Source organism: Hevea brasiliensis, chromosome 2 (assembly GCF_030052815.1).
Source record: "Hevea brasiliensis isolate MT/VB/25A 57/8 chromosome 2, ASM3005281v1, whole genome shotgun sequence".
Lineage (NCBI taxonomy): Eukaryota > Viridiplantae > Streptophyta > Magnoliopsida > Malpighiales > Euphorbiaceae > Hevea > Hevea brasiliensis.
This window is the reverse complement of record NC_079494.1, coordinates 113,628,871-113,654,556: the sequence shown is the minus strand read 5'-3', so window position 1 is coordinate 113,654,556 and position 25,686 is coordinate 113,628,871. Positions and strand designations below refer to the sequence as shown.

The following is a 25,686-nucleotide window of genomic DNA, read 5'->3' as shown; positions in this document are numbered from 1 at the left end:
GTTAATATTAATATTAAAAAAATAATAAAAATAGAGAAGTCTCTCCCTCTCATCTCTATTACACAAAAGGAGAGGTTACAGAAATGCAGGGCAATGAAGCCAGGGTCTTGCTAGGCTTCCCTCCCAATTCCCGCCCCACCGCCTCCCAGGTCATAAATTTCTCTTCTTTATCATCTTTGATTCTAATTGTATTTGATCCAATTTTTATTTGCCTTTCTTCTTTAGTTTGTGATATATTAATTGCTGAGACTCTGGGGCCATGCCATGTACTAATCATCAACTAAATTATGAGCTCGATTTTTTCATGTTTGCTATCTTTTTGGGTGGGTGATGGGGTCGACTCGGTCTTTGAATTCATTTCATTTTTTACTTTGTGGGTCGATCACGATCAGTGGGTGGGTTTAAGCTGAGAGTGTTAGGATTGTTGATGTTTGATGATGCTTATTTATTTCATTTGATCTTCAAATCGCGTGGTAGGTTAAAGCTGCTTACAGAAAGAAGGTATGGGAATCTCATCCTGACCTTTTTCCCGTTCACGAAAAGCCTAGTGCTGAGTCCAGGTTCAAGTTGGTAAGCATTAGTGCTCCTATTCAACAGTTTGAAGGTTTCTTGTATTCTTTGCAAGGTCACTTTTTTACTGAATTTATTGTTTCTTTTGGATGCTCTATCACACGTTGAGTTGAGAAAATGCACCTGTGTTATATGGACACCGGTTTCTGTCTCAGCTTTAAGTCTTTGAATTATTCATTTTCTTCTTTCTAACACTAACCTCGCTATTTGGATTTACTGCAGATTTCAGAAGCTTACACTTACCTGCTGTCTGGTAATTTTCTCCTGTCTGCATATGTTATGAGACAAATCAAAGAGTATTCCCAAGTGATCATGGTTTGCAAAATCCCAAATGGACTGTAAAGAAGTTATTGGATAAACTTGCAACTCGGAGTTTGATGCTTAAGATATTTGATTTATTTATATTATAAACTTTTAGAAATGGATTGTCAAACCAACCATATCATTCTGTTTCCTGTCTAACTGTTGAGATATATCCTGACTCTGTTGATTATGCGTTTCTTGTGTTTTATTTATTTATTTTTTTTTTTGGTTTTTTTAATCATTATTTATCTTTTTGAGTGCCAATATGCCTGTTACTGTAGTTTTGATAATTTGCTCTGGTTTGCTTAAGAGAGGCCTCCAATGGTTTTGAGGACAATACATAAATCAAGCAAGATGTGGGGGGTCATGCAACAGGAAAGTTGCACTTGACGAAGCCACGAAGGACTTCCAGCGTGTCAAAAAAGTATGCTATATTACTAAAATTTTCCCTCTTATGCCGGGTGTTTGCTCTCTCTCTCTCTCTCTCTCTCTCGCTTTTCTTTTTTTATTATTTTTTTAATTTGTTATATTTGTCTTTTATTATGACAGCTAAAGGCTATAAAATTATTACTGCTAATTGCCAAATTATTCAAGGGATGCCCTCACTTCGGTCAACAGGATATGTATCATACATCCACTGGAACTTATTGTTCCCCCGTCCTCTCTATGTGGCTGCTTACTTTCTAAATCCAACTTTCTGTTATCATCGAGATTTCATAATGGTATGAGAAGCAATTACCTCACCACTTAAGTTAGCTTCTGTGTGTTGTTCATTTTTAATTTTGTGCTATTTCTTTGCTGTAGAATCCTGAGGTTATTCATGGTCTAAACGAATGTATCGTGCTGCTGGAAGTTGACAACTGAAAAACAATTTCTGCATCTATGCAGGTAGTGGTCTTCTGTGTTTTGTTGTTCTATGGTGTGATAATTGAGGTCAGGCCTAATGCTATAGCATTTTATTTGCCTCCTTAATGTTTCAAAGTCAAAAAGAGAAGCCAATGTAAGTGGTGAGGTGACATTTTTTCCTTATTTTCATTTGTCAAGCTCAAGTGCATATTTGTCGCTTATTTTGGAACAGATATAGTAATTTAGTTTTTATATACAAGGATCACATGGGTAGAATGTAGGCGTAAGACTTGAATAATTTGTCTAATCATTGAGAGTGCCATTCCATTTACCTCGAGAGCCCCAGGAATGCACTCTGCTTGCTTGCTTGTTTATACATAGGCTTATCAAGTTGCAAGTTGTCTAATTGGAAATGTCCATTTGGATTTGAGTTTGCAAACCATGATCCAAGCTCTAAGCACCTTGTTCAGAAGATTGAATTGGGTGATAAGCTATACAATTATAGAACCAATGAAATTCAATTGACTTGATATGTAATGGTTATCACAGGTGTGAGAGGAACAGATTCTGCTTCAGGTAACTTAAAATTTTAAATTATTCGCAATTTCAATTTCCTTTGTCCTTTTATTTTTTTTTCCTGGGTTTCCTTCATTAGACACAATCTTCTTTTGGTTAGCCACTTATGCTCGAGTTGTGAGGACTGGCATGCCAAAAGCACATGGGGGAAGAAGTAATCACGTATTAATCCGGATCCCTTTCCTTTTCATCATTTTGGGAACAGTTGGACTAGGGGGATTAAATGCCACCAGGTGATTACTTACTTCAACCCAAAGAGTGATCAAATTTTGTGTTGGAAACCTTAACGTACAGTGTTTATACCTCTTCCTTTGATTATTTTGCTTTCTCAGGGCATACAAAAGGCAAAAAGAGACTTATCCTTCACACAATCCATTTCTCCCTTAATGATATACTCAGGTGGAATTCATTTGAAAATTATACGAAGTTTAGTTTATATCAGCATCAAATAGTATTTGCAATTGATTGATGCACCTTGGCTTAATATGGCATGTCCCGAGTCTCTGTTGTTCCTAACGGCTACTATTTGACTGGCAAAGTGCTTTTATATTTATACTATTTTTTGTTGCTGCTTTCGTTTGCTTCAAGCTCATTAACCCCCAAAGTGCTTGGACATGGAAAGCATCAATCACCAAAAACAAAGCTATTATAAGGTCTAAAATTTTCTGTTATTTGTAAATTTCTACTCAGCAGCTCATTAGAAACCAAGGACAATTTCCAAATGCAGTTTCTACGTAGCTAGCAAAACGGTTAGTCTGGTACCACTGCACAGTCCGCTCCCGTAAGAGAAAAATTTAGTACGGGCCTATTTGGATTAACTGTTGAATACAACTGATAGCTGTTAGCTGATAGCTGTTACTGTTGGCCTATTTGGATTAACTGTTGAATACAACTGATAGCTAATGATAGCTGTTTTATATTAAGTGTTTGGTAAAATTATATTTAGCTGTTGCTGTTAATATGTGAAATGATTAATAAATGTATATATCATATAATTTATTTTATTATTTAAATAAATATAAAATTATAAATTTATTATATTATATTATTTATTTTATTATTAAATTAAATATATAATTATTAAATTAATATATTATATTATTTAAATAAATATATAATTATTAATATTTTATATTATATTATTTATTTTATTATTAAAATAAGAAAATAATTATTTTTTAAGATAATTAAATAATTTTAAAAATATAGATAAAATAATAAAATAATTATTATTGTTAATAGAAAAATTTATAATTAATTTTAAGTTTTTGGATATAAATAAATATTTTATATTTTATGTTATTAATAAAAAATATTTTAATAAAGTTGAAATACATTAATTAAAATATTAAAATTACAAATAAAAAAATAAAAATATTAATAATATTAATTTTCAAGTTAAATAAAAAAGGATAATATGGTCAAAAAAGGAAAATTTCCAAATGCAGTTTCTACGTAGCTAGCAAAACGGTTAGTCTGGTACTACTGCGCAGTCCGCTCCCGTTAGAAAAAAATTTAGTACGTGTTTTAATCCATAATTAATTTTAAGCCCTAATTAACTAAAATTAAAATATAATAAAAAAAGGTGATTTTTAAGTGCAATGTGGGTGCAGTTGTTGACGGGACGCGGTGTGGTTCTGGATTTGGATGCATCTTACGAGGTCACCCTAGTGTTTCTTAGAGGGTTTGCAGCAGTCTTGCTGTAGAGTAATGGATGTTACTCTGGCTGAAGTTCTTTCAGTTCGTGAGGCTCTTTCATGGTTAAAGACTCGTGGATCATATGATGCTTGTGTGGAAACTGATTCATTGTGATTGATCCAGGCGCTGCACTCTTCACGCACTGAAAAAAAAAATGTAAAACAAGATTTGCAATATAAAAATAAAACCTGATTGGAATTAAAATTAAAACAAATTAACCATCTCTGATTCCTTCCCGATTCATCTTGATATTGAACCGGAATTCTGCATGTGACGAGCTTTTTATTTTTCAGATATGGCGTTGTCTTGCATTGATGTGAGATGGGAAAGGGGAAAATGGAAAAGCGAAATTTTATTTCTCTAATTGATTTTAAATTTTAATGTTTTATAATAAAATAAAATTTTGGATGTAAAAAGAAAAAATAAAAGATCAGCATCACCTGAAAATTTCTCCTCTGCTTGCTTCTAAACTTTAATTAAGGAATTCCCGTGTGAATATTAATAATTTTAACGTATAAATAATTTTAATTTATATATTTTTTTAATTTTAATATATAAAAATTAAATAATTTTTTAATTTTTTACTATTTTATATTTTAATTTTTTATATATTTTATTTTTATTAATTAAATATTATTTTTTATTTTTTATTAATTTTTTTTTCAAATTTTTTAATAAAAATTTCATAATAAAAATATAATATTGTGATAGAAACATTGTTTAAAAAGATATAGTTATTTTTTATATATTTTATTTTTCATTAATTAAATATTATTTTAATAAAAATTTTATAATAAAAATTATAATAATATAATAAAATTAATATTTAAAAATATAAAATTATTTAAAGTGGTTCAATCATATAATTATTTTTATCGTTTTAAATATTAAAATTTTATTATATAATTAAAATAAAAATAAAAAAAATTAAATAAAAAAAACATGAAAATATCATAAATAATAATATTAAGTTAGAGAATATTATATATTAAGTACTATGAAAATATTTTTCTATTTTATATATATATTTTTTCATTATGGGACGAAATTTTCATTTTTTTGTAGCTTTCAAAATTCTAGTGTCAGTAGTCACCAGCATGAATTAATCAATAATTAATAGGTCATTAACTATGAAATTATTAGCATTCTATTTCTCTTTATAAGAAGAGTTCACCTGAATTAATATAATGTTAAGTTCGAGTTCCACTCATTTTCAAAATTAAATTCAGTTAAGCTTAAAGTTTTAATACTCGAATTGACTTCATTAGATGTTTAAAATATTCAAATTCAATTCAATAATTATAATCAAAATTTTAAAATCTCAAGTTTAATTAAACTGAAACAAAAATTTATTACTATTCTTTTCAATTATATATTAATATCTAGAAATAAAAAATATAATTTTAAATAAGCTCTCTCCACGTCAAGTACTAAGGTACTCGAACTCACATTGTCAAACTACTGAAGCTCAAGCTAAACTCATTCAATCAAAACTGAATCAATTCCAAGTATTTTTTAAACAGAACTCGGGCAAATCGACCCATTTACATCCTCACGTTCTACCATTTACTTGCATTGACTGCCGAAATCATCAAGAAGTATTGAAATTTTCTATCTTTTATGTCTACCCTGCTGTCAATTTCCAGTTTTTTCTCATCAAAAGAAGCAATCTCCTATTTTCACAACTGAACGCAATAAGATAGAATCTATCCAATGTCATAAGCATTTTAAGTTTATTAAACAAATAGTAATAAAAATTCAATTCAATCACTTTATAACCTTAACAGGGAAGATGGGGAAATCATCATCTTTCACATCTACAAGAGATGATAGACACAAGCCATTCGTCTAATAAGGATTAACAACTTAAAAGGAAAATTTAAGGGGGCAGCAGCAAAATATGACTCGAAAAACAGCCTCATACATTATGAACAAATGAAATACATATAGCAATAATGGACGTAAGTAAGCTGTCCAAATATTTTACTAACATTTTCTGTAACAGCCCTTTTTTGTCTCGCATACTTGCATGGATGCACGCTTGACTGTGCACACGGATTTAGAGAGAGAATCACATGCTTGGTGTTTCACCAGCAGGTCCTGGCCGGGCATTTAAGAGGGGCTGGAGAGCTTTAACTACAATGCTCATGTTTGGCCGGAAGTCTGCTTCATATTGCACACACAAGGCAGCAACAGCAGCCATCTGCAATGAAGATGAAGAGGGTTAAACTGTCATATTCAATTCACAAAATTTTTCTACCTTGCTGTTTAGATTTCCACTTAGTAGGGCCCTTATAAATCATATGGCAAACACATGGCTTGCTTGTAATTCTAAACTACTTTTAGGCAAATAAAGTGAATTCTCATGCAACAGTCCATGGAACAGCTGCAGAAAGTTGCACTAGTTTCAAGAACTTGATAAATCAACCATTTGTCATCACCCAATCAAATTATCAGTTATGCACTAATGTAGTTAATCAAAAAGTTGCACTAGTTTCCCAGATGTGCTGATTTAAAATAAATAAATAAAACATTTCTTCAAATGATCAAAAATATTTTGAAAGAGCTAGGTCAAACCTTTGCAACTGCCTTGGGTGGGTAATCTCCTTGAAGTCTTGTATCAACACACTGCCTTACTTTGTCTTCACTGAGTTTTGGTGTAGCCTAACACATTCCAAAACTTAATTATCAGTCGGGAATCCGAGGAAAGAAACACTTCCAACATTTCAAAAGCTGAAAATAAAACTAGATATGTGAAGATAGAAAATGAGTAGTACCCATGTCACTAGACTCTGCTGTCCACGAGGTAACGTATGGTCAACAGGTTTTCGCCCAGTCAAAAGCTCAAGCAGGACAACACCAAAACTGTATACATCACTTTTTGCGTTCAGCTGTCCAGTCATTGCATATCTGCCAAAGCAAATAGACAAATGTTCAAGGCAAGCACTCTCACATCAAGAATTTGAAACTGAGAATATCCTAGTGATTACACTCATGCTTATTGCTTAGTTTGATTGAGGTGAGATAACCAAGTTACTTTCCTTCTCCAAAAGAAATTTCAGGAATCAAATAGAGCATAACTCCGTTTTAGGATCCAAATGGTAACACAAGCCTAAATCATATAATGGAAGAGTCAAATAATTGATCCAAAAGTAGACAAGTCCCTTAACTTCATATAACTGCAGAGCCTACAACAGCCGCAAAGGTATTTGGTGTGCTGAAACATAGATTTCATATGAACTTAACAGACACATGACTAATTGACCACCAATCAAAGATTTTAGTGCATTATTTTTAAAAGAATTTTGAATTATTTATATAGGATATTTGGGAAACTTATTTTCTTGGCAGGGTTAGGCTTTTCTATTTGATAATTGTTATTGTGCCTACACAAGTTTTCTTATAGACTCTTTGACATCTAATTGTTGTTCATTAAAATGATAATAAATACAGCGTCAGACAATTGGTTCTTATGCCACATTCGTTTTCATTTCTCATTGCTTGTTCGACATCAGAAAGAGTGAAGTCCAACAATAACTTACTCAGGAGCATGATAACCAAATGTTCCTAGAACACGAGTGGAATGAAGACGTGCTGCCATATCAGGAGCTTGATTTGACAAATCAAAATCTGCAATCTTTGCAACATCATCATCAAAAATCAGAACATTACTGGACTTAATATCTCGATGAATGATATGAGGATCAGCCTTTTCATGCAAGTATTCAAGTCCTTTTGCAGCCCCAACGGCAATTTTCACCCGTTGCTGCCATGAAAGGACAGGGCCAGGTTGTGCTCCTTTAACACCTTTCCTTCCTGTAATAACAGGAATTGATAATTGAATATTAAGCACACATTGTAATATGAACTAAATTTTAATGACACGGACCTAAATAAATAAATAAGTATAGAGCATTGTAATTTCATACAAGCATTGCTGAACCCTATCTGTCCCATACGCCATAGCCAACTTCTCCCAGATTAAACCATGCACATGTTTATCCATATCAGTGTTTTGGCATATCTCAAAATTTCATAAAAGCAACAGGCTGAAAGATTAAACTGGATTTCCCTTTTTTATTAAGACTATTGTTGCAAGGATTTGCAACCAGTACATGTCTGATGCAACTAAACATATAATTGAACTTTCACAGTGTAATTGAAACAATAATGCAATATCAGAAATACCATGAAGAATATCATGAAGAGATCCATTAGATGCAAATTCATATGCCAATACACGGGAAACTCCATCAACACAATACCCAAGCAATTGTACAAAATTTTCATGTCTAAGCCTTGACACCATTGAAACCTGTAAATTCAGGGGGAAAAAAAAAAGAAGAAGACATGTAAACATGGTAGTACAAATAAAAATTAATTGATAGATATAACAATTTTAGTTTTGAACCATACCTGGGCCAAGAACTCATCGTCAGGCTGTTTGCTTGCATCTAATTTTTTTATTGCTGCAGCCTGCCCACTTTTAAGCACCCCGTAATATACTCTTCCATATGAGCCCTCTCCAATCAGAGAATTTGTCCCAAAGTTATCCGTAACTTCCTTTAGTTCATCCACTGAAATAGAAGGTACCTCAATAGGCTGGATTTTAACAGCCTGAGCACCCTTAGGTGCTGTTTCTGAAGCATGGTAACCTCCAATTGTTCCTGCTAGGTAAAATCAAATTCAAAGTACACCAACAGAATCAATAACAAAAATATAGAAACAAAAATATCAAGCAAAATATCATAATTGCCACTGAAGACATTTAAATCAATCATAAATGTGAATTTATGAATTTAAGCTTCATAATCTTAACACCATAAAAATTGGTTAATGGTCGTCCAGCAAATTAAATCAGAATTACCATCTAAAATATATCAGTCGGTATGAAATCTGTCCAGTTTCAGTAGAAGATACCTGCTGAATTTTTAACAGGGTATGGACCTCCACTGTCAGCGGCTTTATGCATGTCATCTTCTTCACAACAGCTAAAGCAGCTCATGTTTCAAGCTTTTCAGAATGCCCCTCTAAAAATATCAGTTAAACCACACCAAAATAAGATCCTGTAAATATTGATACACGAAACTCAAGGGGAAAAGAAAAGAAAAATTGAAGAGAAAAGAGTTACAATGAGATGCTTATCAGTATTCGACCTATATAGACTGAACTCAACTTAACAAAGCCTTCATCACAATCTAGTTGCAGCCAGCCTTATGGATTATTTCCGTCCAAAAAATATTTCAATCATGTTTAATCTTGCACTCAGTAAATGATATTATCATCAAATTAACACACATGTTAAACAATGCAACCATCCACAGATGCTAGCAAAGATAACACCTTATTGAAGAAGAGTTGGCCCGAAAGGTAAGATAGGAAGTGTTTGCTATTCATACTGCAGATTTTGAATTGTAATATAATTTAGTTCTCATGCTAATAAGCTTAGCTTTGGAGAAGGAAATTTTACCCATCACGCAAATGGTAACAGGGCAAAGTTGGTTTTATGGTGCCCCACCACAATTTTACCTACACTTTAAACACCAGGCACAAGCTTAATATGTATCTACTGGGTAATACAATAATTGCTATAGTGTTGCCATCACTTGTCCATAAAGTTACTAATCCAGATTGCTAAATGAAAAGAAACAATTACATAACGGTTCCAATATGCTTGAATGCTTCACACAGCAAGCAATTAGAACCAAATCTATTAAAGGGAGTGCAGATAACCAACTAAGAGCTCCCGGACCATTTTTGGCTCTCTCAAGGAATCAAGTAGGATTTGAAGGTAGAAATCCTCAATGGGACAATATACACAAAGAACGCAAATAGCCAAATTATCAGAACCTACAAATTTTTAGTTTCTATAAGTTGGGGCATCAGTATCTAGCATTTCTACTTGACCTCAGTCTCTTTAGAAGACTTCTTTATTTTACAAGAGAATAATAGCATGGGGACACCAAAAACAAAATCCTCTTTTCCAGCATTAAAAGAGTGATTGAGCTTACAACAAAAGACACTAGAGAATATCCATCACATATGCAAATAACAATACTATCAATAAGATGTTTCATAGCTATGCAGCAATTGCAAGTAACAGAATTCCACAGTAAGGGTTCAAATATCATGAAAGTTATTAGTACCCAATGACTGCAGTGCAGCCATCCAATATCCAGATCGAACCAATGCCACAGAGTAAGGTAAGGTTACATTTACTGATATGGAAAATTAAATAAAAAATAGATTTCAAAATAATCCATAATTCTCAACTTAATTAGCAGCTTAAATAGGCACAAAAAGTACAAATTAAGGAACTAAAAAGTACTGTTATCAAATTGATTACTTGCATGCTAATCAATAAAACCCAAAAATTAAAAAGACAACTGATGATTAAAGAACCCAAGGGATCAATCCGTACATAGAAAATTTTGCAGAGAAATGTTAAAGACAAGAACTGGATACTATCTTCAATGAGTCCAGAGAGGGAGCGTGAGCTTGGCCATAGTTTGAGGGATCTGAAACGTTGAAAGCCGGTGCGCAGGATAAGGCGTGGTGAGTGATCGGCCCGGGCGTACTTTAGACAGACGGGAGACTATCTTGACTTAAAGCGAAAGTGGTTTTGGCTTTGATTTGAGTTAAAAATACAGAGAATTAAGGAGTTAATCCTTTTTCTCTTAAATCCTTCTTTATTATTAGTAGGTTGCGCCAGCCAGGCTTGACTCGGCCGTTTCAGATTTACACTATGCTGATTGAAATGAATTTCATGCGAAAATTTACTTTTAATAATTTAATATTTATAATTAAAATTATATTTATCAAAAAAATAAAATTTTAAATGAATGTTACAAATTTAACATGATAATAATTTTAAATTAAAATATTCGTGTTTTCTTTTCATTCACTCATCATCTGTCCTTTTTTTTTAAAAAAAAAATAATAAGAGTTAAACATAGTTTCTTAAATCTGATATGTAAAATCATCCTTTGATGTATTTAATTTAATCTAATTTTATAACAAGAGATTTATCATTAAATTTAAAATAACATTTAATATGATAAATTATTGAATAATTTATTGTCTACTTTCATTATACTAAGTAAATATAATATTTAATTATTATACTAATATAAACAGTCAAATAAAAATAAAAAAAAATTATATAATTTTTAAGTCTGATATATAAGATCATTACTTAATATATTCAATTTAACTTAATTTTATAGAAAGAGATTTATCACTAATTTTAAAATAATATTTAATAAGATAAATTATTAAATAATTTATTATATATTTTCATTATACTAAGTAAATATAATATTTAATTATTATACTAATATAAACAGTAAAATCAAAATGAAACAAAATCATCAAGTTACCACGCTTTATGATCACTCACCTTCTATCCAAGCCTTATCAAAGGTTTGATTTGAATTAATTTTGTATCAAAATTAGTGGTTTATGTTGAAAGTTTAGGGAATCAAAAAATGATTTTTTTTTATTGATTTGATCGTTGATTGAATATTTTGATAAATTCAAGGATTGAATTTTTTTTTTAATAATATTTTCAATATGTTTATTCTTCTTACCTTTTTTTTTCCCTCCTCTCTCTTTTTTTTTTCCTCCCTTTACTTTATTTACAAGTAATATTTAAAATTAAATAGAATTTTTATATAATTAAAATAAGTATTTTTTAAAAAAACTAATTAAATTATAAAAATTTTAAAATGATTTAATTTAAGTAATATAATAAGAATGAATTTTATTCAATACAATATTTAAAAAGTTAAACAATTTTTATTAATAATATTTTTTAAAAAATGGCAAATAAAGTTTAATTTTAAATTATATTAAATATGAATTATATAAAATTTAATTTAATTTGATGTTTTAATTTATATCATATTAAATATAAGATTTCAATTCCAAATGAATTATAAGTATAAATTTTGCATCCCTAATGTAAATCAACCAAACATGGTATATTTTCGCGAATTTTTATCGCATGGGTCCAAGCCAATGGAGTTTCGTGGCACTTGCGTGATTGGTTGTCGTTGGGCTAAAGGGTCAAAGAATGGACAAGACCGTCGACCTTTGAACCAATTTGGCAGCACAGGTCAGTTCAGGTGAGCTTCTGATTGGCTTCTCCTCCTCTCGGGTGATTTTTATTTTTTATTTTTTTAAGGGAAAGGGGAGCAGACTAGCTGGAAATTGTCTCCGAGCAAACAGAACAGTACAATACCCATTCTATCCAGCTAAAAAAGGTTCTCTTCAAAGGGTAATGGGAGGATAAATAATGAGAAGGCAAAAAATTGATAAGAGTAAGTATCTATTTAGTATTACGTGTAGGGGTTTAAAATTATTTTTTTAAAATAAAAGTATTATTAAAAAATAATTTAAAAATTAATATTTTATTATTTTAATATTTAATGATTATAATTTATTAAATTTAATTATAAATTATTTTTCAAGGTGATTTTTTTTATCAATAATTTTAATATCAATTTTAAATAAGTCCTAAAAGAGTAAGAAAAACTATTTAGTTCGAACTAAATAAATTAATTAAATCAATTTAATTTAATAATTCAATTTAATTTATACAATATTTAGTTCAGTTTTAGTTTTTAGTATTTTCAGTTTTTTTACTTCAATTTGGTTTTGAGAAAAAAATTTTGATAAAACTAAACCAAGAAAATAGGTAAAAATTATGTTAAAATCAGACTAAAAATCATGAAATAAAATAAAAATAATGTTAAAGTAAAAAAGCCTATTAAAATTTAAATCGATGGGTTCAAACTAAATTAAATAAAATTAGATTCCAATTCAATTTGATTTTTTTCTAACATTTTAGTTGGATTTAACTTTTAATATTTATAAATTCGATTTTGATGATTAATTCGATTTGAATCAAACACTTAACCTTACCGCTTGATAAATGACCCAAATGAGATAAACCACGAGAAAGTTAATAAGCAAAATGAGCCACCCAAATAACATAAGAGCTAGCTTTATGAAACATATGCTTGATCTCAACCCTTCAATCTCTAATCATAGAAGCTCAGAAAAAGCCTGATAAGCTGCCTGATTATCTAACTCAACTAACATTGAATTGAAGTTGAGATCTCAAGCAATTTCAAGCCTCCTTTTCTTTGAACACCCCCAAAACTCAGCGGTCAGCAGTCGCTGACTGCTACATCACAAGAGTCGATATTGCAATCAAAGCCACCTAACCATTTGTCTTTAGCATTTCTAAAAAAGACTCCCAGCCATCGCACTATTAGGGTCCATTTTCACAATCTTAAACTTAATCCACTCCACATGTGGCGGGGTCCAATCACTGAGAGGCAAAAACCTCATAATCCCCATATATATATATTTTTTTTCAGACTCGCTTGAGTTGTTTAATTATATGAATTTCAATATTTTACTATGCGAGTAAGACCATGTTCATTATTTTGGCCGAAATTTATTTCTTTTAATATTTTAAATGTTGTTTTTTCAAAAAACATTTTTTTTATTTTTTTATTTTTAAAGCACTCAAAAAATAATTAATAAAAAATATTTTTTTATTAAAAGAAAAATTAAATTATTTTTTAAATTTTAATAATTTTATTAAAATATGAATATACTTATACATGCATGATATATTATATATACATGATATAAATGTATAGTAAAAATATTTTTATAGAAAAAATTTTCTTAAAAAATAATTTTTATGGAACTATTTTTTATATTCAAATTATTTTTTTTAAATGAATGAAACTTTAATAGAAAATAATTTTTAATAATGTTTAATTAATGTATTTAAAATAATATATATTTTTATAATAAAAACTCAAACAATTATACTAAGCAGATTCTATTTATTGTTGTGAATTTGAGGAACTGTACAATTTACCATCCAAATTTTATTTGGGGGACCATAACATTTAAATTTGAAAATTCTTTTTTTTATAAAATAAATCAAATAGTGTTTAAATTTTTCATTTCATAATGCATTAATTATGTAATTTTATCCTTTATTTGAGTGGCGTTTGGATTCTTAATTTTTAAAATGAAAATTTTTCATTTTTTAAAAAATTAAAATTTTATTAATAATATATTTAATAATAAAATTGGGTTTGTATTTTTCTTGAAAAATGCCTGGAAGCTGCGCTGGTCCTGGTCGAGGCCTAAGGAAGGAAGAATAAGCCCGCCAGCCTGACCACGTCATCGCATGTAATGGGATGGAGAAAAGTAAATGAAGAACTAAAAATGTCACAGTCATGGACCGTACAAGGGACTAATCTCATCGGCAATAATTATAATGCAAGTTACTGTAGCTGTCATAATCCTCTGTTTATGTTAAATGTTTGTGCATAATATGATTGACAGCTTTCTTTGGAACGTGCAATATGAAGCTTCGCCGCGGCAGGTGAGGCCAACAGAAATCAACCAGTCATATGCCTGAGTTTTGTCCTAATATGTGCTAATAATTCCATGGCTATAAAGTCTAGATTGATTAATGTGCAATGTTATGATTGCAATTACACATGCCTTACATGTTTATAGGAAATAATATTGTTTAAAATCTAAACCCATAAAATAATATTTTCTTTATTTTTCTATTAAGTTTGTTGTTTGTTTTCTTCAGGAGCGATGAAATTTTACAGAATAATGGTTAAAACTTGAACGAAGAGAAGAGTGGTGGAGAATATATGCGTTGGTTGGAAGTGTGGGTTCATGTCATGCGGTTGGCTATAGATGCACTAATAGACAGGTTGGAGAGAATTGCTGAAAGATTTCCACCAAATTGGTTGGATTCGTGGGCTCATTTTCCCACTAACTACCCATGACCCATGGCCATACAAACAAAACCCAATATACATCATTAACAGCACAAAAAGGAGAGGAAAATAATAATAATCTATCAAAATTCATAATATTCCAATTTCTACCGCAATGATCAGATTTTGAAGAAATCACGTCAACCAAAAATGAGAGATACTCTGGAGCAAGAAATCCAACACAAAACGAACTATGTTAAACTTCTCTGGGACAGAATGATTTTAAAAGAATTGAATAAGGTCGGGACAGATGGTTAAAAACTGGACTTTTGTTAACCCCAGAGAACACACTTACCTGGCAAATGAAATGACGAAACAAGTACCAAACCCACAGCTCAGTGCCGTCTTAGATCCAAAATACGTAGCAGTTAGCGCGCAGTCGGAATAAGAAGCCGACTTACTTTACTGCTTGTCTCTGATAATTAAGGATCGATGTTGTAACCTAATTTCAATCCAACGTTCAAGATTAGAGTATCATTCGCATACAACGGGCTGAAAAAAGGAGGAAATTTTTTATATGCCGTGACATTGTTGGGTTTGACTCATGTCATGACAAATGACGGGGTCAAAGTCACTAAAATTGAGGTGATTGATTAGGATCAACCATTTTGTTTTCTTATGAGCGCGGGTGCACTGAATCGACCTTTTCCTTTTGTTTGGTGCACCAGACCCATCTGGGAAATTTATAGCCGTGGGCTAGGCCTGGACGCGGTCCGGTCGTACCAATTATGGACTGGAACCAACGATTCAAGTGCTGAAGAGAAGAGGAAGTGAAATAAAATTAGACTGGATCAATTCAGTTTTGGCCAATTTTGGTTTTTAATTTTTATTTCTAACCGTTTCGGTTTAAAAACAAATTGATCAATGTGCCGCTCTCTAAAATCGCCATTTGAATCAACTGAAAATAGCAATTTGAGTAGTTGATTTTGGTTTGATTTTGATTGATCAGAACCGAAACTCTCGTAATTAATTCAATTTTTATTTAGAAAAGAGACAAAAGATTATCGGTTTACTCACTAGTTATGGTAAGCTCAGTTGCAGGCAATCCACTCCCTCTGCGACAATGCCAGTAGAGAATATTAAATAGCAAGGCCCCATGAAAGCAGGCGAAGCACCGGATAGCCACCTCCCTAAGAGAAGAGAGAGAGAGAGAGAGAGAGAGAGAGAGTAGTACGCAATTCCAGAACACTACCAAGAGGGAGATGGGAGAAGAAAAAATTAAAAAGAAAAGAAAAGCGAAGCATCTTTCTTCTTATCGTGAGTGCGAGAGACACGCGGTGTGCAAAGCGGACCCACCATTTTTGTGTTGGGTGCACTGTACTACTCTTCTTCTTTCTATCTCTCACACCTCTTATAAGGTAAATGCTACTAAAGAGTAAAGATCGTTGATGACTTAACATTATTATTATTATTATTATATTGTGTACCATACCACGCCTCATTTTCCTTTAAACAAAACTCCTTCACATCATCATCCTCGTCATCGCCACCGTCTGAACATTTCTCCCACTTGTCTTCGTTGCCGTGTACTTTCCGGCAGGACAACCAATCTGCTTCTGTTCAGCTGGATTCTAATTTAATTAGTTACCGGGCAAGTAAATATTCTGTTTTCTTATTTAATTTTATTCTTGTTCGTTGTTAATTTAGCTGGCTGGAGTTGACTGCTTGAGTTTGGGCGTAATGCTTTTGGGGTTTGTACACTGGATTTTGGAGGAAGTATATAGGTGATTTAAGGAATACTGGCATGTGGGTTGCTCTTAATTGGAACCATGGGTGTGTGGGTGTACTGTTTTTGGACTTTTGGGGAAGAAGTGAAGCTGATTAGGTGAATTTTTCAGTTACTGCTTTTTTCTGGGGTTTAATTAAAGCTCTGATCTTTTAAGGGGAGTGGGTTTTCTTTTCTGGGATTTTATATCACGGTCGGTTCAGTTTGTGAATTTGGATCTTTTGGGTATCTTGGCTTGATCCATGGAGGCCAGATTTGGAGTTGAAAGTGAAGCTCAAGCTCATCATTTCTATGGCACGGGTGCCACAGAAATGCGGGCAGTGGGGAAGAGGAGTTTAGAGTGGGATTTGAATGATTGGAAATGGGATGGTGATCTTTTCATTGCTAGCCCTTTGAATCCTGTACCATCTGGGGGCATGGGTAGGCAATTTTTCCCTGTTGCAACAGGTATTCCAGTGAATGGGAATTCGTCGAATAGTTCATCCTCCTGCTCTGATGAAGTGAATCTTGTAATTGAGAAAGGAAAGAGGGAATTAGAGAAAAGGAGAAGGGTTATTGTTATTGAAGATGATAATTTGGATGGTGAAGAAGTGGGTAGCCTTAGTTTGAAGCTTGGTGGCCAGGGTTATCCAATTAGCGAAAAGGAGATGAGAAGTTGGGAGGGAAACAGTGGAAAGAGGACCAAATTGGCTGGGGGTAGCATGAGCCGCGCAGTTTGTCAAGTGGAGGACTGTGGTGCTGATCTGAGCAATGCCAAGGATTATCATAGACGACATAAGGTGTGCGAAATGCATTCCAAGGCCAGTAAGGCCCTTGTAGGAAATGTTATGCAGCGTTTTTGTCAGCAGTGTAGTAGGTATGTGTTCATTTACTGGTTGCTTTGAATTATATTGATTACTCATTTATATTTTGGTTACTTGCTACCATCAGAATACATTCACTTATTATGATCATCGACGCTCTAATGATGCTATGGAATATGGTTGTGATGCCATATTGGGGTCTAAGATATAACTGAATAAGTTTTTTCATATTAAAATTTTGTTCCAGGCTGTGGCTCCATAATAATTGTAGGGCTTTCTGAAATTATTACTGAGGCTTATGGTTGCTCCTACTATTGTAGATGCTCCTAAAAATTATTTCTTTTACATATTTTGGTAAAATCTTTGGTAGGTTTCATGTCCTTCAAGAGTTTGATGAAGGGAAGAGAAGTTGCCGCAGACGTTTGGCTGGCCATAATAAAAGGAGGAGGAAAACAAATCCTGAAGCTGCTGGTAATGGAAATTCATTGAATGATGACCAGACTAGTAGTTATCTATTGATAAGTCTCCTGAGGATACTTACTAACATGCATTGTAAGTAATTCCATGCTTTTTCCAATAAAATTATACGTTTTAATTCCGTGCATGAATATATTCAGATATTTCCTTGATTTGCTGAATTGATACTGGCAAACATGCGAGCATAGTAGTATCTTCTTTGTATGATAGACATATATCTGACAGAGTAATGCTGCCTTTCACAAATTGTAGCTAATAGGTCAGACCAGGTGACAGACCAGGATCTTTTATCTCATTTGTTGAGGAGCCTTGCAAGCCATGCTATTGAACATGGAGGAAGAAACATATCTGGGCTTTTGCAGGAACCTCGGGACTTGCTCAATGATGCAAATTCGGAGGTACTCTCAACTTTGCTCTCAAATGTTGAAGTTATTCCAAGGCCTATAAAAGAAAATTTGACAGTACCTGGTTCTGGGATGCTGCAGCAAGTTGGACGTGCACATGGCGCTAATGGTGCAAATATGCAAACCTCTTCTTCTGTGAAACCTAGCATTCCGAGCAACTATCCAGCATATTCAGAAGTTCGAGACAGCACTGCAGGGCAGGTCAAGATGAACAATTTTGATTTGAATGACATATATGTTGACTCAGATGATGGTGCTGAAGATATAGAGAGATCGCCAGTTGCTACAAACATCGGGACTAGCTCCCTTGATTTCCCTTCATGGGTACAACAAGATTCACATCAATCAAGTCCACCACAGACAAGTGGAAATTCAGATTCAGTATCTGCCCAGTCACCTTCTAGTTCTAGTGGAGACACTCAGGTATATTTTTATTGTATACTTGGTATCATTTACCATTTTCAACTGAATAGGTATGCTGGGAAGCATTTCTTTGTAAAAAACTCATAAGTCCCCACTAAAACATTCACATTGGGATGATGATATATTCAAGAGTAGCTAGATTATCCCCAATTTAGATCTCTTTTTGACAAGAAGGCATTTATATCATTGGATTGAGACTATGAAAGTCTCTTTCAGAGTGGTCATCTTTTGTTTTCTGAAAGTGGACAGGTTTAGTGGTTATTCTAAATGCATATTGTTGACCTCCTTTACTATTTAAGTTATTATAAAATTGTACATCATTCTGCATTTGCAGCATTTCAGTTTTGTGTTATGTGTGAAAAATTTAACAGTGAACTTCCCCTTCTACTGTTCCAGAGTCGTACGGATCGAATTATTTTCAAACTTTTTGGTAAAGAACCTAATGAATTTCCTCTTGTCCTGCGCGCCCAGGTACTTAAAATTGAATATATTACTGCAATTGGTTAAATATTTCCTTCATCTTGAGTAATTTACTTATCTGAAACCCTTAAATTTTCAGATTCTGGGTTGGCTGTCTCATAGTCCCACTGACATTGAGAGCTACATTAGGCCTGGTTGTGTCATTCTGACCATTTATCTTCGTCAGGCTGAGTCTACGTGGGAGGAAGTAAGCTTGCAAACATTATTATGAATTTCTTTTTCTTAATATCCCAGTCAACACTTGTGGACTTACAATTTGATCGCCCAATGTGTAGCTTTGCTGTAATCTTGGCTCCAGTTTGAGTAGGCTTCTGGACGTATCAGATGATGCTTTCTGGAGAACTGGATGGGTCTATATTAAGGTGCAGCATCAAGTAGCATTTGTTTGCAATGGTCTGTCACCTTTGATTTTCCATGTAATTGAATGGTTATTGATGTGCTAGAATAAACAATGAAAGTTATCTTAGTAACAACGTGGTCATATTTGGGGCTGCAGGTCAGGTTGTTGTGGATACATCCTTATCTCTCACAAGTAACAACTATAGTAAAATTTTAAGTGTCAAACCAATTGCAATATCTGCATCTGAAAGAGCTCAATTTGTGGTTAAAGGAATCAACCTGTCTTGGCCTACTACAAGGTAGCTGTTGCCTTTGATTTCCATGTAAAGCTTCTAGTAAAATTTTGGATTATATGTAATTGTATTTGTCTTCTATTACTTCAATATGCTAAACAAAAGCCTTTTATATTCTTTTCTTTTCTTTTTGCAGATTACTCTGTGCAGTAGAAGGGAAGTATGTGTTCCAGGAAGATACTCAAGAACTAATGGATGGTGTTGATAACTTAAAAGGATATGAGGAACTCCAATGTGTTAGCTTTTGTTGCTCTATTCCTACAGTGTCTGGAAGAGGATTCATCGAGGTGCTGTTGCCTACTACCTCTTATCACATGTCCTGTTCTTTTGTTGTCCATTTTTATTTAGCATGGGCAATATGCTAGTTTCAGATATATAAATTTTAATATTTTATTGGTATGACTGACCCACCCTTTTGGGGTAATATATTGAATGTATGGATGTCAACTATCTTTGAATGTGCATTTAGGTGGGATTGTGTGGATGGCAATTTTATTGGCAAGCATAAGTAGTGCAAAAGTCGTTTACATGTAATATTGTGAGTTTGATGAGCCTGGGTTAGCTTGAGAGTGAGACTAACTTCATTTTCTTCTAGACTAATATGTTGCCTTGTCATTAGATCTAGCTGCAGTTGAACCAGCTGTTGGGTACTCACTTTTGGTGACGGTGTCCGCCTGGTCTATTGAACAATTTGAATTGGCTTTTACATGACATTAGTGAAGTGTCTTATTCTCATAGTTGCATAATATAGTCTCAGGGATTTGCCCCATTTATATCCAAAAAAAAAAAAAAATTGTTGCTTTGTCATGTGACATCATAGCAGAGCCAGCACCATAGCCATATGCAGTGACTGCCATTTACTGTCTTCCAAACCAAATTTCCTTGTTTATTTGGATGGCCTGAACTATGTTGCACAATACTTGAGACGGATAATTTTTTCAAATCTCTGTTATTCTGCAATTTATTGGTTAAAGCTATTTATTCCTTGTTCATTGCACTTATCAAGAGGATGATGGGAGCCAAACTCGGGCAATAGTGGTTCTACTGTAGAACTAGGATAAGAAAAGGTGCAGAAAGCAACTGCTTCTGTCCTTCCTGTTTGCTGTCTGTTTCTCTTTGTATATATACTAAATAAATGTGGGAATTAGAATTTAACTTGCTCTAATGCTGTCCTGTTTATTCCTGCCATTGTGTAGTTTATTAAATATACTCAGAGAATCACCTATTCAAATTTTTGTTCTAACACGCTCTAGTGCTGACTATTTTGGGTTTTCTTCAAAGTAACTCCATCCTAAACTTGATTCTGTTATTCTTCACATGCGGTATGCAAATGTTCACTGATCTGGTCCTTCTGGATGTGTGTTTCATAGGCTATAGATACTTTTTTGAATGTGCCATTAACTTAGTTTAATCTTTGCCCTGTCCAGATTGAAGATCATGGTTTCAGCAGTAACTACTTTCCTTTCATAGTTGCAGAGGAAGATGTTTGTTCAGAGATCCGTATGCTTGAGGGTGTGTTGGAGTTTGCTGAAACAGATGCTGATGTTGGTGGAACTAGAAAAATGGTTGCCCAAGATCAAGCTATGGAGTTCATTCATGAAATAGGTTGGCTTCTTCACAGAGGCCAATTGAAGTCTAGATTGGGCCACTTGGATCCTTACACAGACCTTTTCCCTTTAAAAAGGTTCAAGTGGCTAATGGAGTTCTCCATGGACCATGAATGGTGTGCTGTAGTGAAAAAACTCTTGAACATACTGCTCAAAGGTGTTGTTGGTACAGGAGAGCACTCATCTCTAAACCTTGCATTATCTGAAATGGGCCTTCTTCACCGAGCTGTGCGGAAGAATTCTAGGTCTCTAGTGGAGCTTCTTTTAAGATATGTTCCCGAGAAATCAGTACCTGAAAACAAGTCACTAATTGGTGGTAGCCATGAGAGCAACTTGTTTAGACCAGATGCTACAGGACCTGCAGGTTTGACGCCTCTTCATATTGCAGCTGGTAAAGATGGTTCTGAAGATGTACTGGATGCATTAACTGATGATCCTGGAATGGTAATTCTTTTTCTAAATAATTTATAACTGAACATGTTGTGATAGATCAATGTTATATTTTTGCATTCTGAAGACTCACTGCTACATTTTTATTTGGTGCATCCCTTCAATTTGGACCATTGTGCTTATGATTACATTTTGGCTTGTATTTAGTGTTGGGAACCTTCATTAGCCATGTTTGACTGTATAATTTGCAAAACATGGGTTAATGTGGAGGATCCGTTTGGAAAGAAAAATTCAGTAGCTTTTGTGTCTACCTAGATTTTTGGTGGGCCAGGGGTCTTTAGGGTTTATTGGGTGGTCTGCTGGGTCTGGGCTTCACATTAGGTGGTAGCCATCCAAACTTTGCGATGTTGGCTGTCTTCATTATACAGCCAATGGAAAGCCAATTTCTTTATCTTTCTTATATAGATGTTTAGACTGGAAAAAAACTGCATCAGAAGTTTATATTATGGGCATTGGATCTAGTATAGTCCTTGAATCATCCTTGGACGTAAATGATGTGCTTCTGTTTGGTTCAGGTGGGAATTGAAGCATGGAAGAGTGCTCGTGACAGCACAGGTTTCACACCAGAAGATTATGCTCGTTTGCGGGGCCACTACCTGTACATCCACTTGGTAAAGAAGAAAATTAACAAAGGACCACCTCTGGGACATGTGGTGCTTGACATTCCTGGGACTCCAGCTGACTGCAGCATTAACCAGAAGCAAAATGAAGGAGTGACCACCAGCTTCGAGATTGGACAAACAGCAAAGAGACCCATTCAGGGGCCCTGCAAGCTTTGCCATCAAAAGCTGGATTATGGAACAGCTGGCAGGTCATTATTGTACAGGCCTGCAATGCTGTCAATGGTGGCAATTGCTGCAGTTTGTGTTTGTGTGGCTCTTTTATTCAAGAGTTGTCCTGAAGTTGTGTATGTCTTCCGCCCCTTCAGGTGGGAATTGTTGGACTATGGTCCTTATTAACTGCCAACTTGATGGCATGCAATAGGTGGTATGCATTTATAGACCGTAAAGTTGAGATTTCCTGTGTAACTGGTGCTTTCAGATTCAGTAAAGTTATTGACATATGTTTATTCACTGTTTAGTGTATTTTTAGCAGTAATTTTAACTGGTGGGATGTGTTATATCATGCGATCATTAATCGCGAAGCAACTCAAGCATGATGGAGGAATCATGTCAGTTGAACCTTCAAAAAAGAGTAGCTTAAAAAACATGAATGCTGTTAATTAAAAAAGCAGGTGCGTCACGCTGATGTTCATTTTCGTCTCAGCTGTATACCTAAAGATCATTTAATTTTGAAACTTCTTTAATAGGACGAATGCAATTTATCGACCCACAAGGGCCTTATTAATAATGGAACCCGTCTCATTCGTGCAGTAATTTTTTCATTTTACTCTATATATGCCTCCACAGAGTGTTCACATTTTTACCAAGATCTCTCTTTCAATCATATTAGTTGTTGGGTGTTGCTGAGACAAACCAAGATGGAAAGTGCAAGGCATCCTTCGTCATTTCTTTCTCTTGCCTTTGCTTTGCTTCTTTCTTCGGCTGTTTGCATAGGTTAGCATTTTACCCACTAGTTGATTATGGTTTATACATTAACCACTATCATTCTAGCCTTAACATATGGGTTTCATACGATGCAGAGTCGAGATACCATGGAAGATACCGGACGGTAAGTGTTGTTGACTAATGGCATTTTGAGCTTAACAAAAGCATCAAGCAAATGCTACTTTTTTTTTTTCTAATAGGCAAATGATGGTCAGGGGATGTGGTGCATTGCAAAGCCATCCACAGAGGCAAGTACGCTTTTCCGCAACATCGATTTTAGCTGTGGACAAAGTGGAGTGGACTGTAGTCCGATTCAACCAGGTGGTAGCTGCTTCAATCCAGATACACCTGTTTCACATGCCTCTTATGCCATGAATCTCTTCTACAAGTCTGCAGGCAAGCACCCTTGGGATTGCAATTTCAATGGCACTGGTGTCGCTGTAACTCAGAACCCTTGTAAGTTTCCTCTCAAAGCTCGAATAAATTTCAATAACTGTCCCTTGAACTTATATAATTGTAACACTACACTCTTTTAACATTAAACTGTAACATAAAATCCTCTAAAGTTTCAAATTTTACACAGTAAAATCCTCTGACTTTCAATTACTGATCTTTCGGGTAGAAACTAATGTGAATAGCTCCCGCATGAACATTTCTCTCTCCTCTCTTATGCAAAGTGTAAAATTTTTTTTTTTTACGCATGAAAAATTATTCCGTCTATAGAAAGAAGAAAGATTCAATTTACACATAACTTGAGAGAGAAAAGAGAAATACTGACTAAGTTTCATGTTGTAATTGTTTAGACTGAAAAACTGCTAATTGGAGGTTAGAGGGATTTTACTGTGTAAAATTTGAAACGACTGTAATATTACAACTAGATAAGTTCATGGGCGGTTGTCAAAATTTATTTCACAAAACTCTCCTCTTTTTTTTAGTTCTCTATTTATTTAACTTAAAATATAAAATTCAATTAAATTTTATATAATTTATTTTTATATAATTTTATAATTAAAATTCATTTACTCTCATTTTCTAAACTACCTTATTAAAAAAATCTTATAAATTTACAATTAACAAATATATAAACCTATTACCAATATATTTTTATAAATATAAAATAAATCTCTTTTTAAAATCTTTTTATAATTAGTTAATGGCACTTGGTAATTTATTTAATTAATAAATATAAGAAGATGAATGATTAAGAGAATTTTTGATATAGACATTTTAATCTAAAAAATATTATTATAAAAATTTTGTATATTTCATTTCAAATTTTATTTAAATTTAATAAGATCTTGTTTTAGTTATAATCAATTCCATAAAATTGAATTCTAATTTTTATTCAAACTAAATACATTACATTGAGGCTGTCTGTTTTATTGAAAAAAAAAAACTTATATATAAAAAATATTTTTTATAAAAAATATTAAAAAAATATTATCCAAAATATATTTTTTATAAAAATATTTTTCATTATTTGATTTTAATATTAAATTAATAATATATATTTATATTTTCACTTTTTAATAAAATTATCAAAGTTTTAAGAAATAAAAAAGACATTCTCTTTTAAAAAAGAATTATTTCTCTTAAAAATATTTAATTTTCCTTTTGATAAGAAAAACAATTGCCGATCAATTTTTCTGAGTGCTAGAAAATATAGAATTTAAAAAAAAAAAAATTTCGTGAAACAAATAGCAGCATGAATTTTACAAAATTTTCTGAAATGGAATTAAATAACTGGAGGTGCTTCCATTTTGTTTGGCAGCTTTTGGTACCTGTGTCTATCCGCTCTGACGAGAGCGCTCGATTCGACGAGTAGAGAGAGCAGTTTTAACATGGACGAAGGTTTCTATTTGTAGTTGCCTTTATTTTTATTTTGATTGAGGGAGTTCTAACTTCCAAATTATGATGTCCAGTTAGTATTACGAATGGATGAGAAAGAGACTCATTTTGTGAAAAGGGGTGTGCCTGGTGCTAATTAATTACCAATGCTTTTTATTGATATACAGCAACGAGTCTCCTGTTGCAATCAATTGAGCTTTTTGCCTTTTCTTTCCCGTAAGTAGAACAACAGAACATGCAATGTCTCGACTCTGGTAAAAAAGTTACGGCAGCTGGAGCCGATTCTTCCCTGTACGTTGAAGTCAGTTCACTGTACGCATCAAATGCAAGTGGCTGGTTTTACTGTGAAAACAGAACAACGGACAGACGTAACTTTGGAGCTCAACTTGTTTGTGCCTGACGATGATATCATAGAGAAAAAGAGCAACTTCATTTCAACGTGCCAAACTATGAAACCAAAAATTAGG

General features: G+C 33.2%; 4 protein-coding genes and 1 long non-coding RNA gene across 16 annotated transcripts; 4 read left to right on the top strand and 1 right to left on the bottom strand.

Moving 5' to 3' along the window:
* Positions 1-10: 10 nt before the first annotated feature.
* Positions 11-2,870, top strand: LOC110661733 (uncharacterized). Of its 6 annotated transcripts, none has more exons than XR_009145671.1 (6): positions 11-149; positions 478-570; positions 793-823; positions 1,188-1,297; positions 1,423-1,595; positions 1,678-2,050. XR_009145671.1 is itself a non-coding variant. In XM_021820457.2 (6 exons), exons 1-6 carry the CDS (start codon positions 84-86, stop codon positions 2,680-2,682), a joined length of 405 nt encoding a protein of 134 aa, XP_021676149.2. In that variant the 5' UTR covers positions 11-83; the 3' UTR covers positions 2,683-2,870. The 6 variants fall into 6 exon arrangements, 1 of the variants encoding a protein (XP_021676149.2); XR_009145669.1 differs by having other exon boundaries at positions 1,184-1,297; XR_009145666.1 differs by having other exon boundaries at positions 793-908.
* An 852-nt stretch (positions 2,871-3,722) lies between these two features.
* Positions 3,723-4,262, top strand: LOC131175457 (uncharacterized). Its single transcript, XR_009145662.1, has 2 exons — positions 3,723-3,813; positions 3,909-4,262. It is a non-coding gene; the product is annotated as an uncharacterized LOC131175457 (long non-coding RNA).
* A 1,479-nt stretch (positions 4,263-5,741) lies between these two features.
* On the bottom strand, positions 5,742-10,730 carry LOC110661734 (pto-interacting protein 1). Of its 5 annotated transcripts, none has more exons than XM_021820461.2 (8): positions 10,415-10,730; positions 8,914-9,023; positions 8,410-8,660; positions 8,182-8,308; positions 7,536-7,809; positions 6,771-6,903; positions 6,571-6,657; positions 5,742-6,196 (listed from the first exon to the last, which is right to left on the bottom strand). In XM_021820461.2, the coding sequence occupies exons 2-8, from the start codon at positions 8,996-8,998 to the stop codon at positions 6,065-6,067; spliced, it is 1,089 nt and encodes a 362-aa protein (XP_021676153.2). In that variant the 5' UTR covers positions 8,999-9,023; positions 10,415-10,730; the 3' UTR covers positions 5,742-6,064. The 5 variants fall into 5 exon arrangements, with proteins under 5 accessions (XP_021676153.2, XP_057995798.1, XP_057995802.1 ...); XM_058139815.1 differs by having other exon boundaries at positions 8,410-8,663; positions 9,150-10,682; XM_058139819.1 differs by having other exon boundaries at positions 9,150-10,681.
* A 5,246-nt stretch (positions 10,731-15,976) lies between these two features.
* Positions 15,977-22,897, top strand: LOC110661735 (squamosa promoter-binding-like protein 1). 2 transcript variants are annotated; one of them, XM_058139800.1, is made up of 11 exons: positions 15,977-17,404; positions 17,722-17,903; positions 18,081-18,226; positions 18,314-18,655; positions 19,052-19,126; positions 19,215-19,322; positions 19,411-19,528; positions 19,632-19,773; positions 19,904-20,054; positions 21,195-21,818; positions 22,340-22,897. In XM_058139800.1, the coding sequence occupies exons 1-11, from the start codon at positions 16,791-16,793 to the stop codon at positions 22,781-22,783; spliced, it is 2,946 nt and encodes a 981-aa protein (XP_057995783.1). In that variant the 5' UTR covers positions 15,977-16,790; the 3' UTR covers positions 22,784-22,897. The 2 variants fall into 2 exon arrangements, with proteins under 2 accessions (XP_057995783.1, XP_057995779.1); XM_058139796.1 differs by having other exon boundaries at positions 18,081-18,655.
* A 154-nt stretch (positions 22,898-23,051) lies between these two features.
* LOC110661737 (major pollen allergen Ole e 10) lies at positions 23,052-25,383 on the top strand. 2 transcript variants are annotated; one of them, XM_021820470.2, is made up of 4 exons: positions 23,052-23,380; positions 23,467-23,495; positions 23,587-23,827; positions 25,143-25,383. In XM_021820470.2, exons 1-4 carry the CDS (start codon positions 23,305-23,307, stop codon positions 25,169-25,171), a joined length of 375 nt encoding a protein of 124 aa, XP_021676162.2. In that variant the 5' UTR covers positions 23,052-23,304; the 3' UTR covers positions 25,172-25,383. The 2 variants fall into 2 exon arrangements, with proteins under 2 accessions (XP_021676162.2, XP_057995793.1); XM_058139810.1 differs by having other exon boundaries at positions 23,572-23,827.
* The last annotated feature ends 303 nt before the right edge of the window (positions 25,384-25,686 follow it).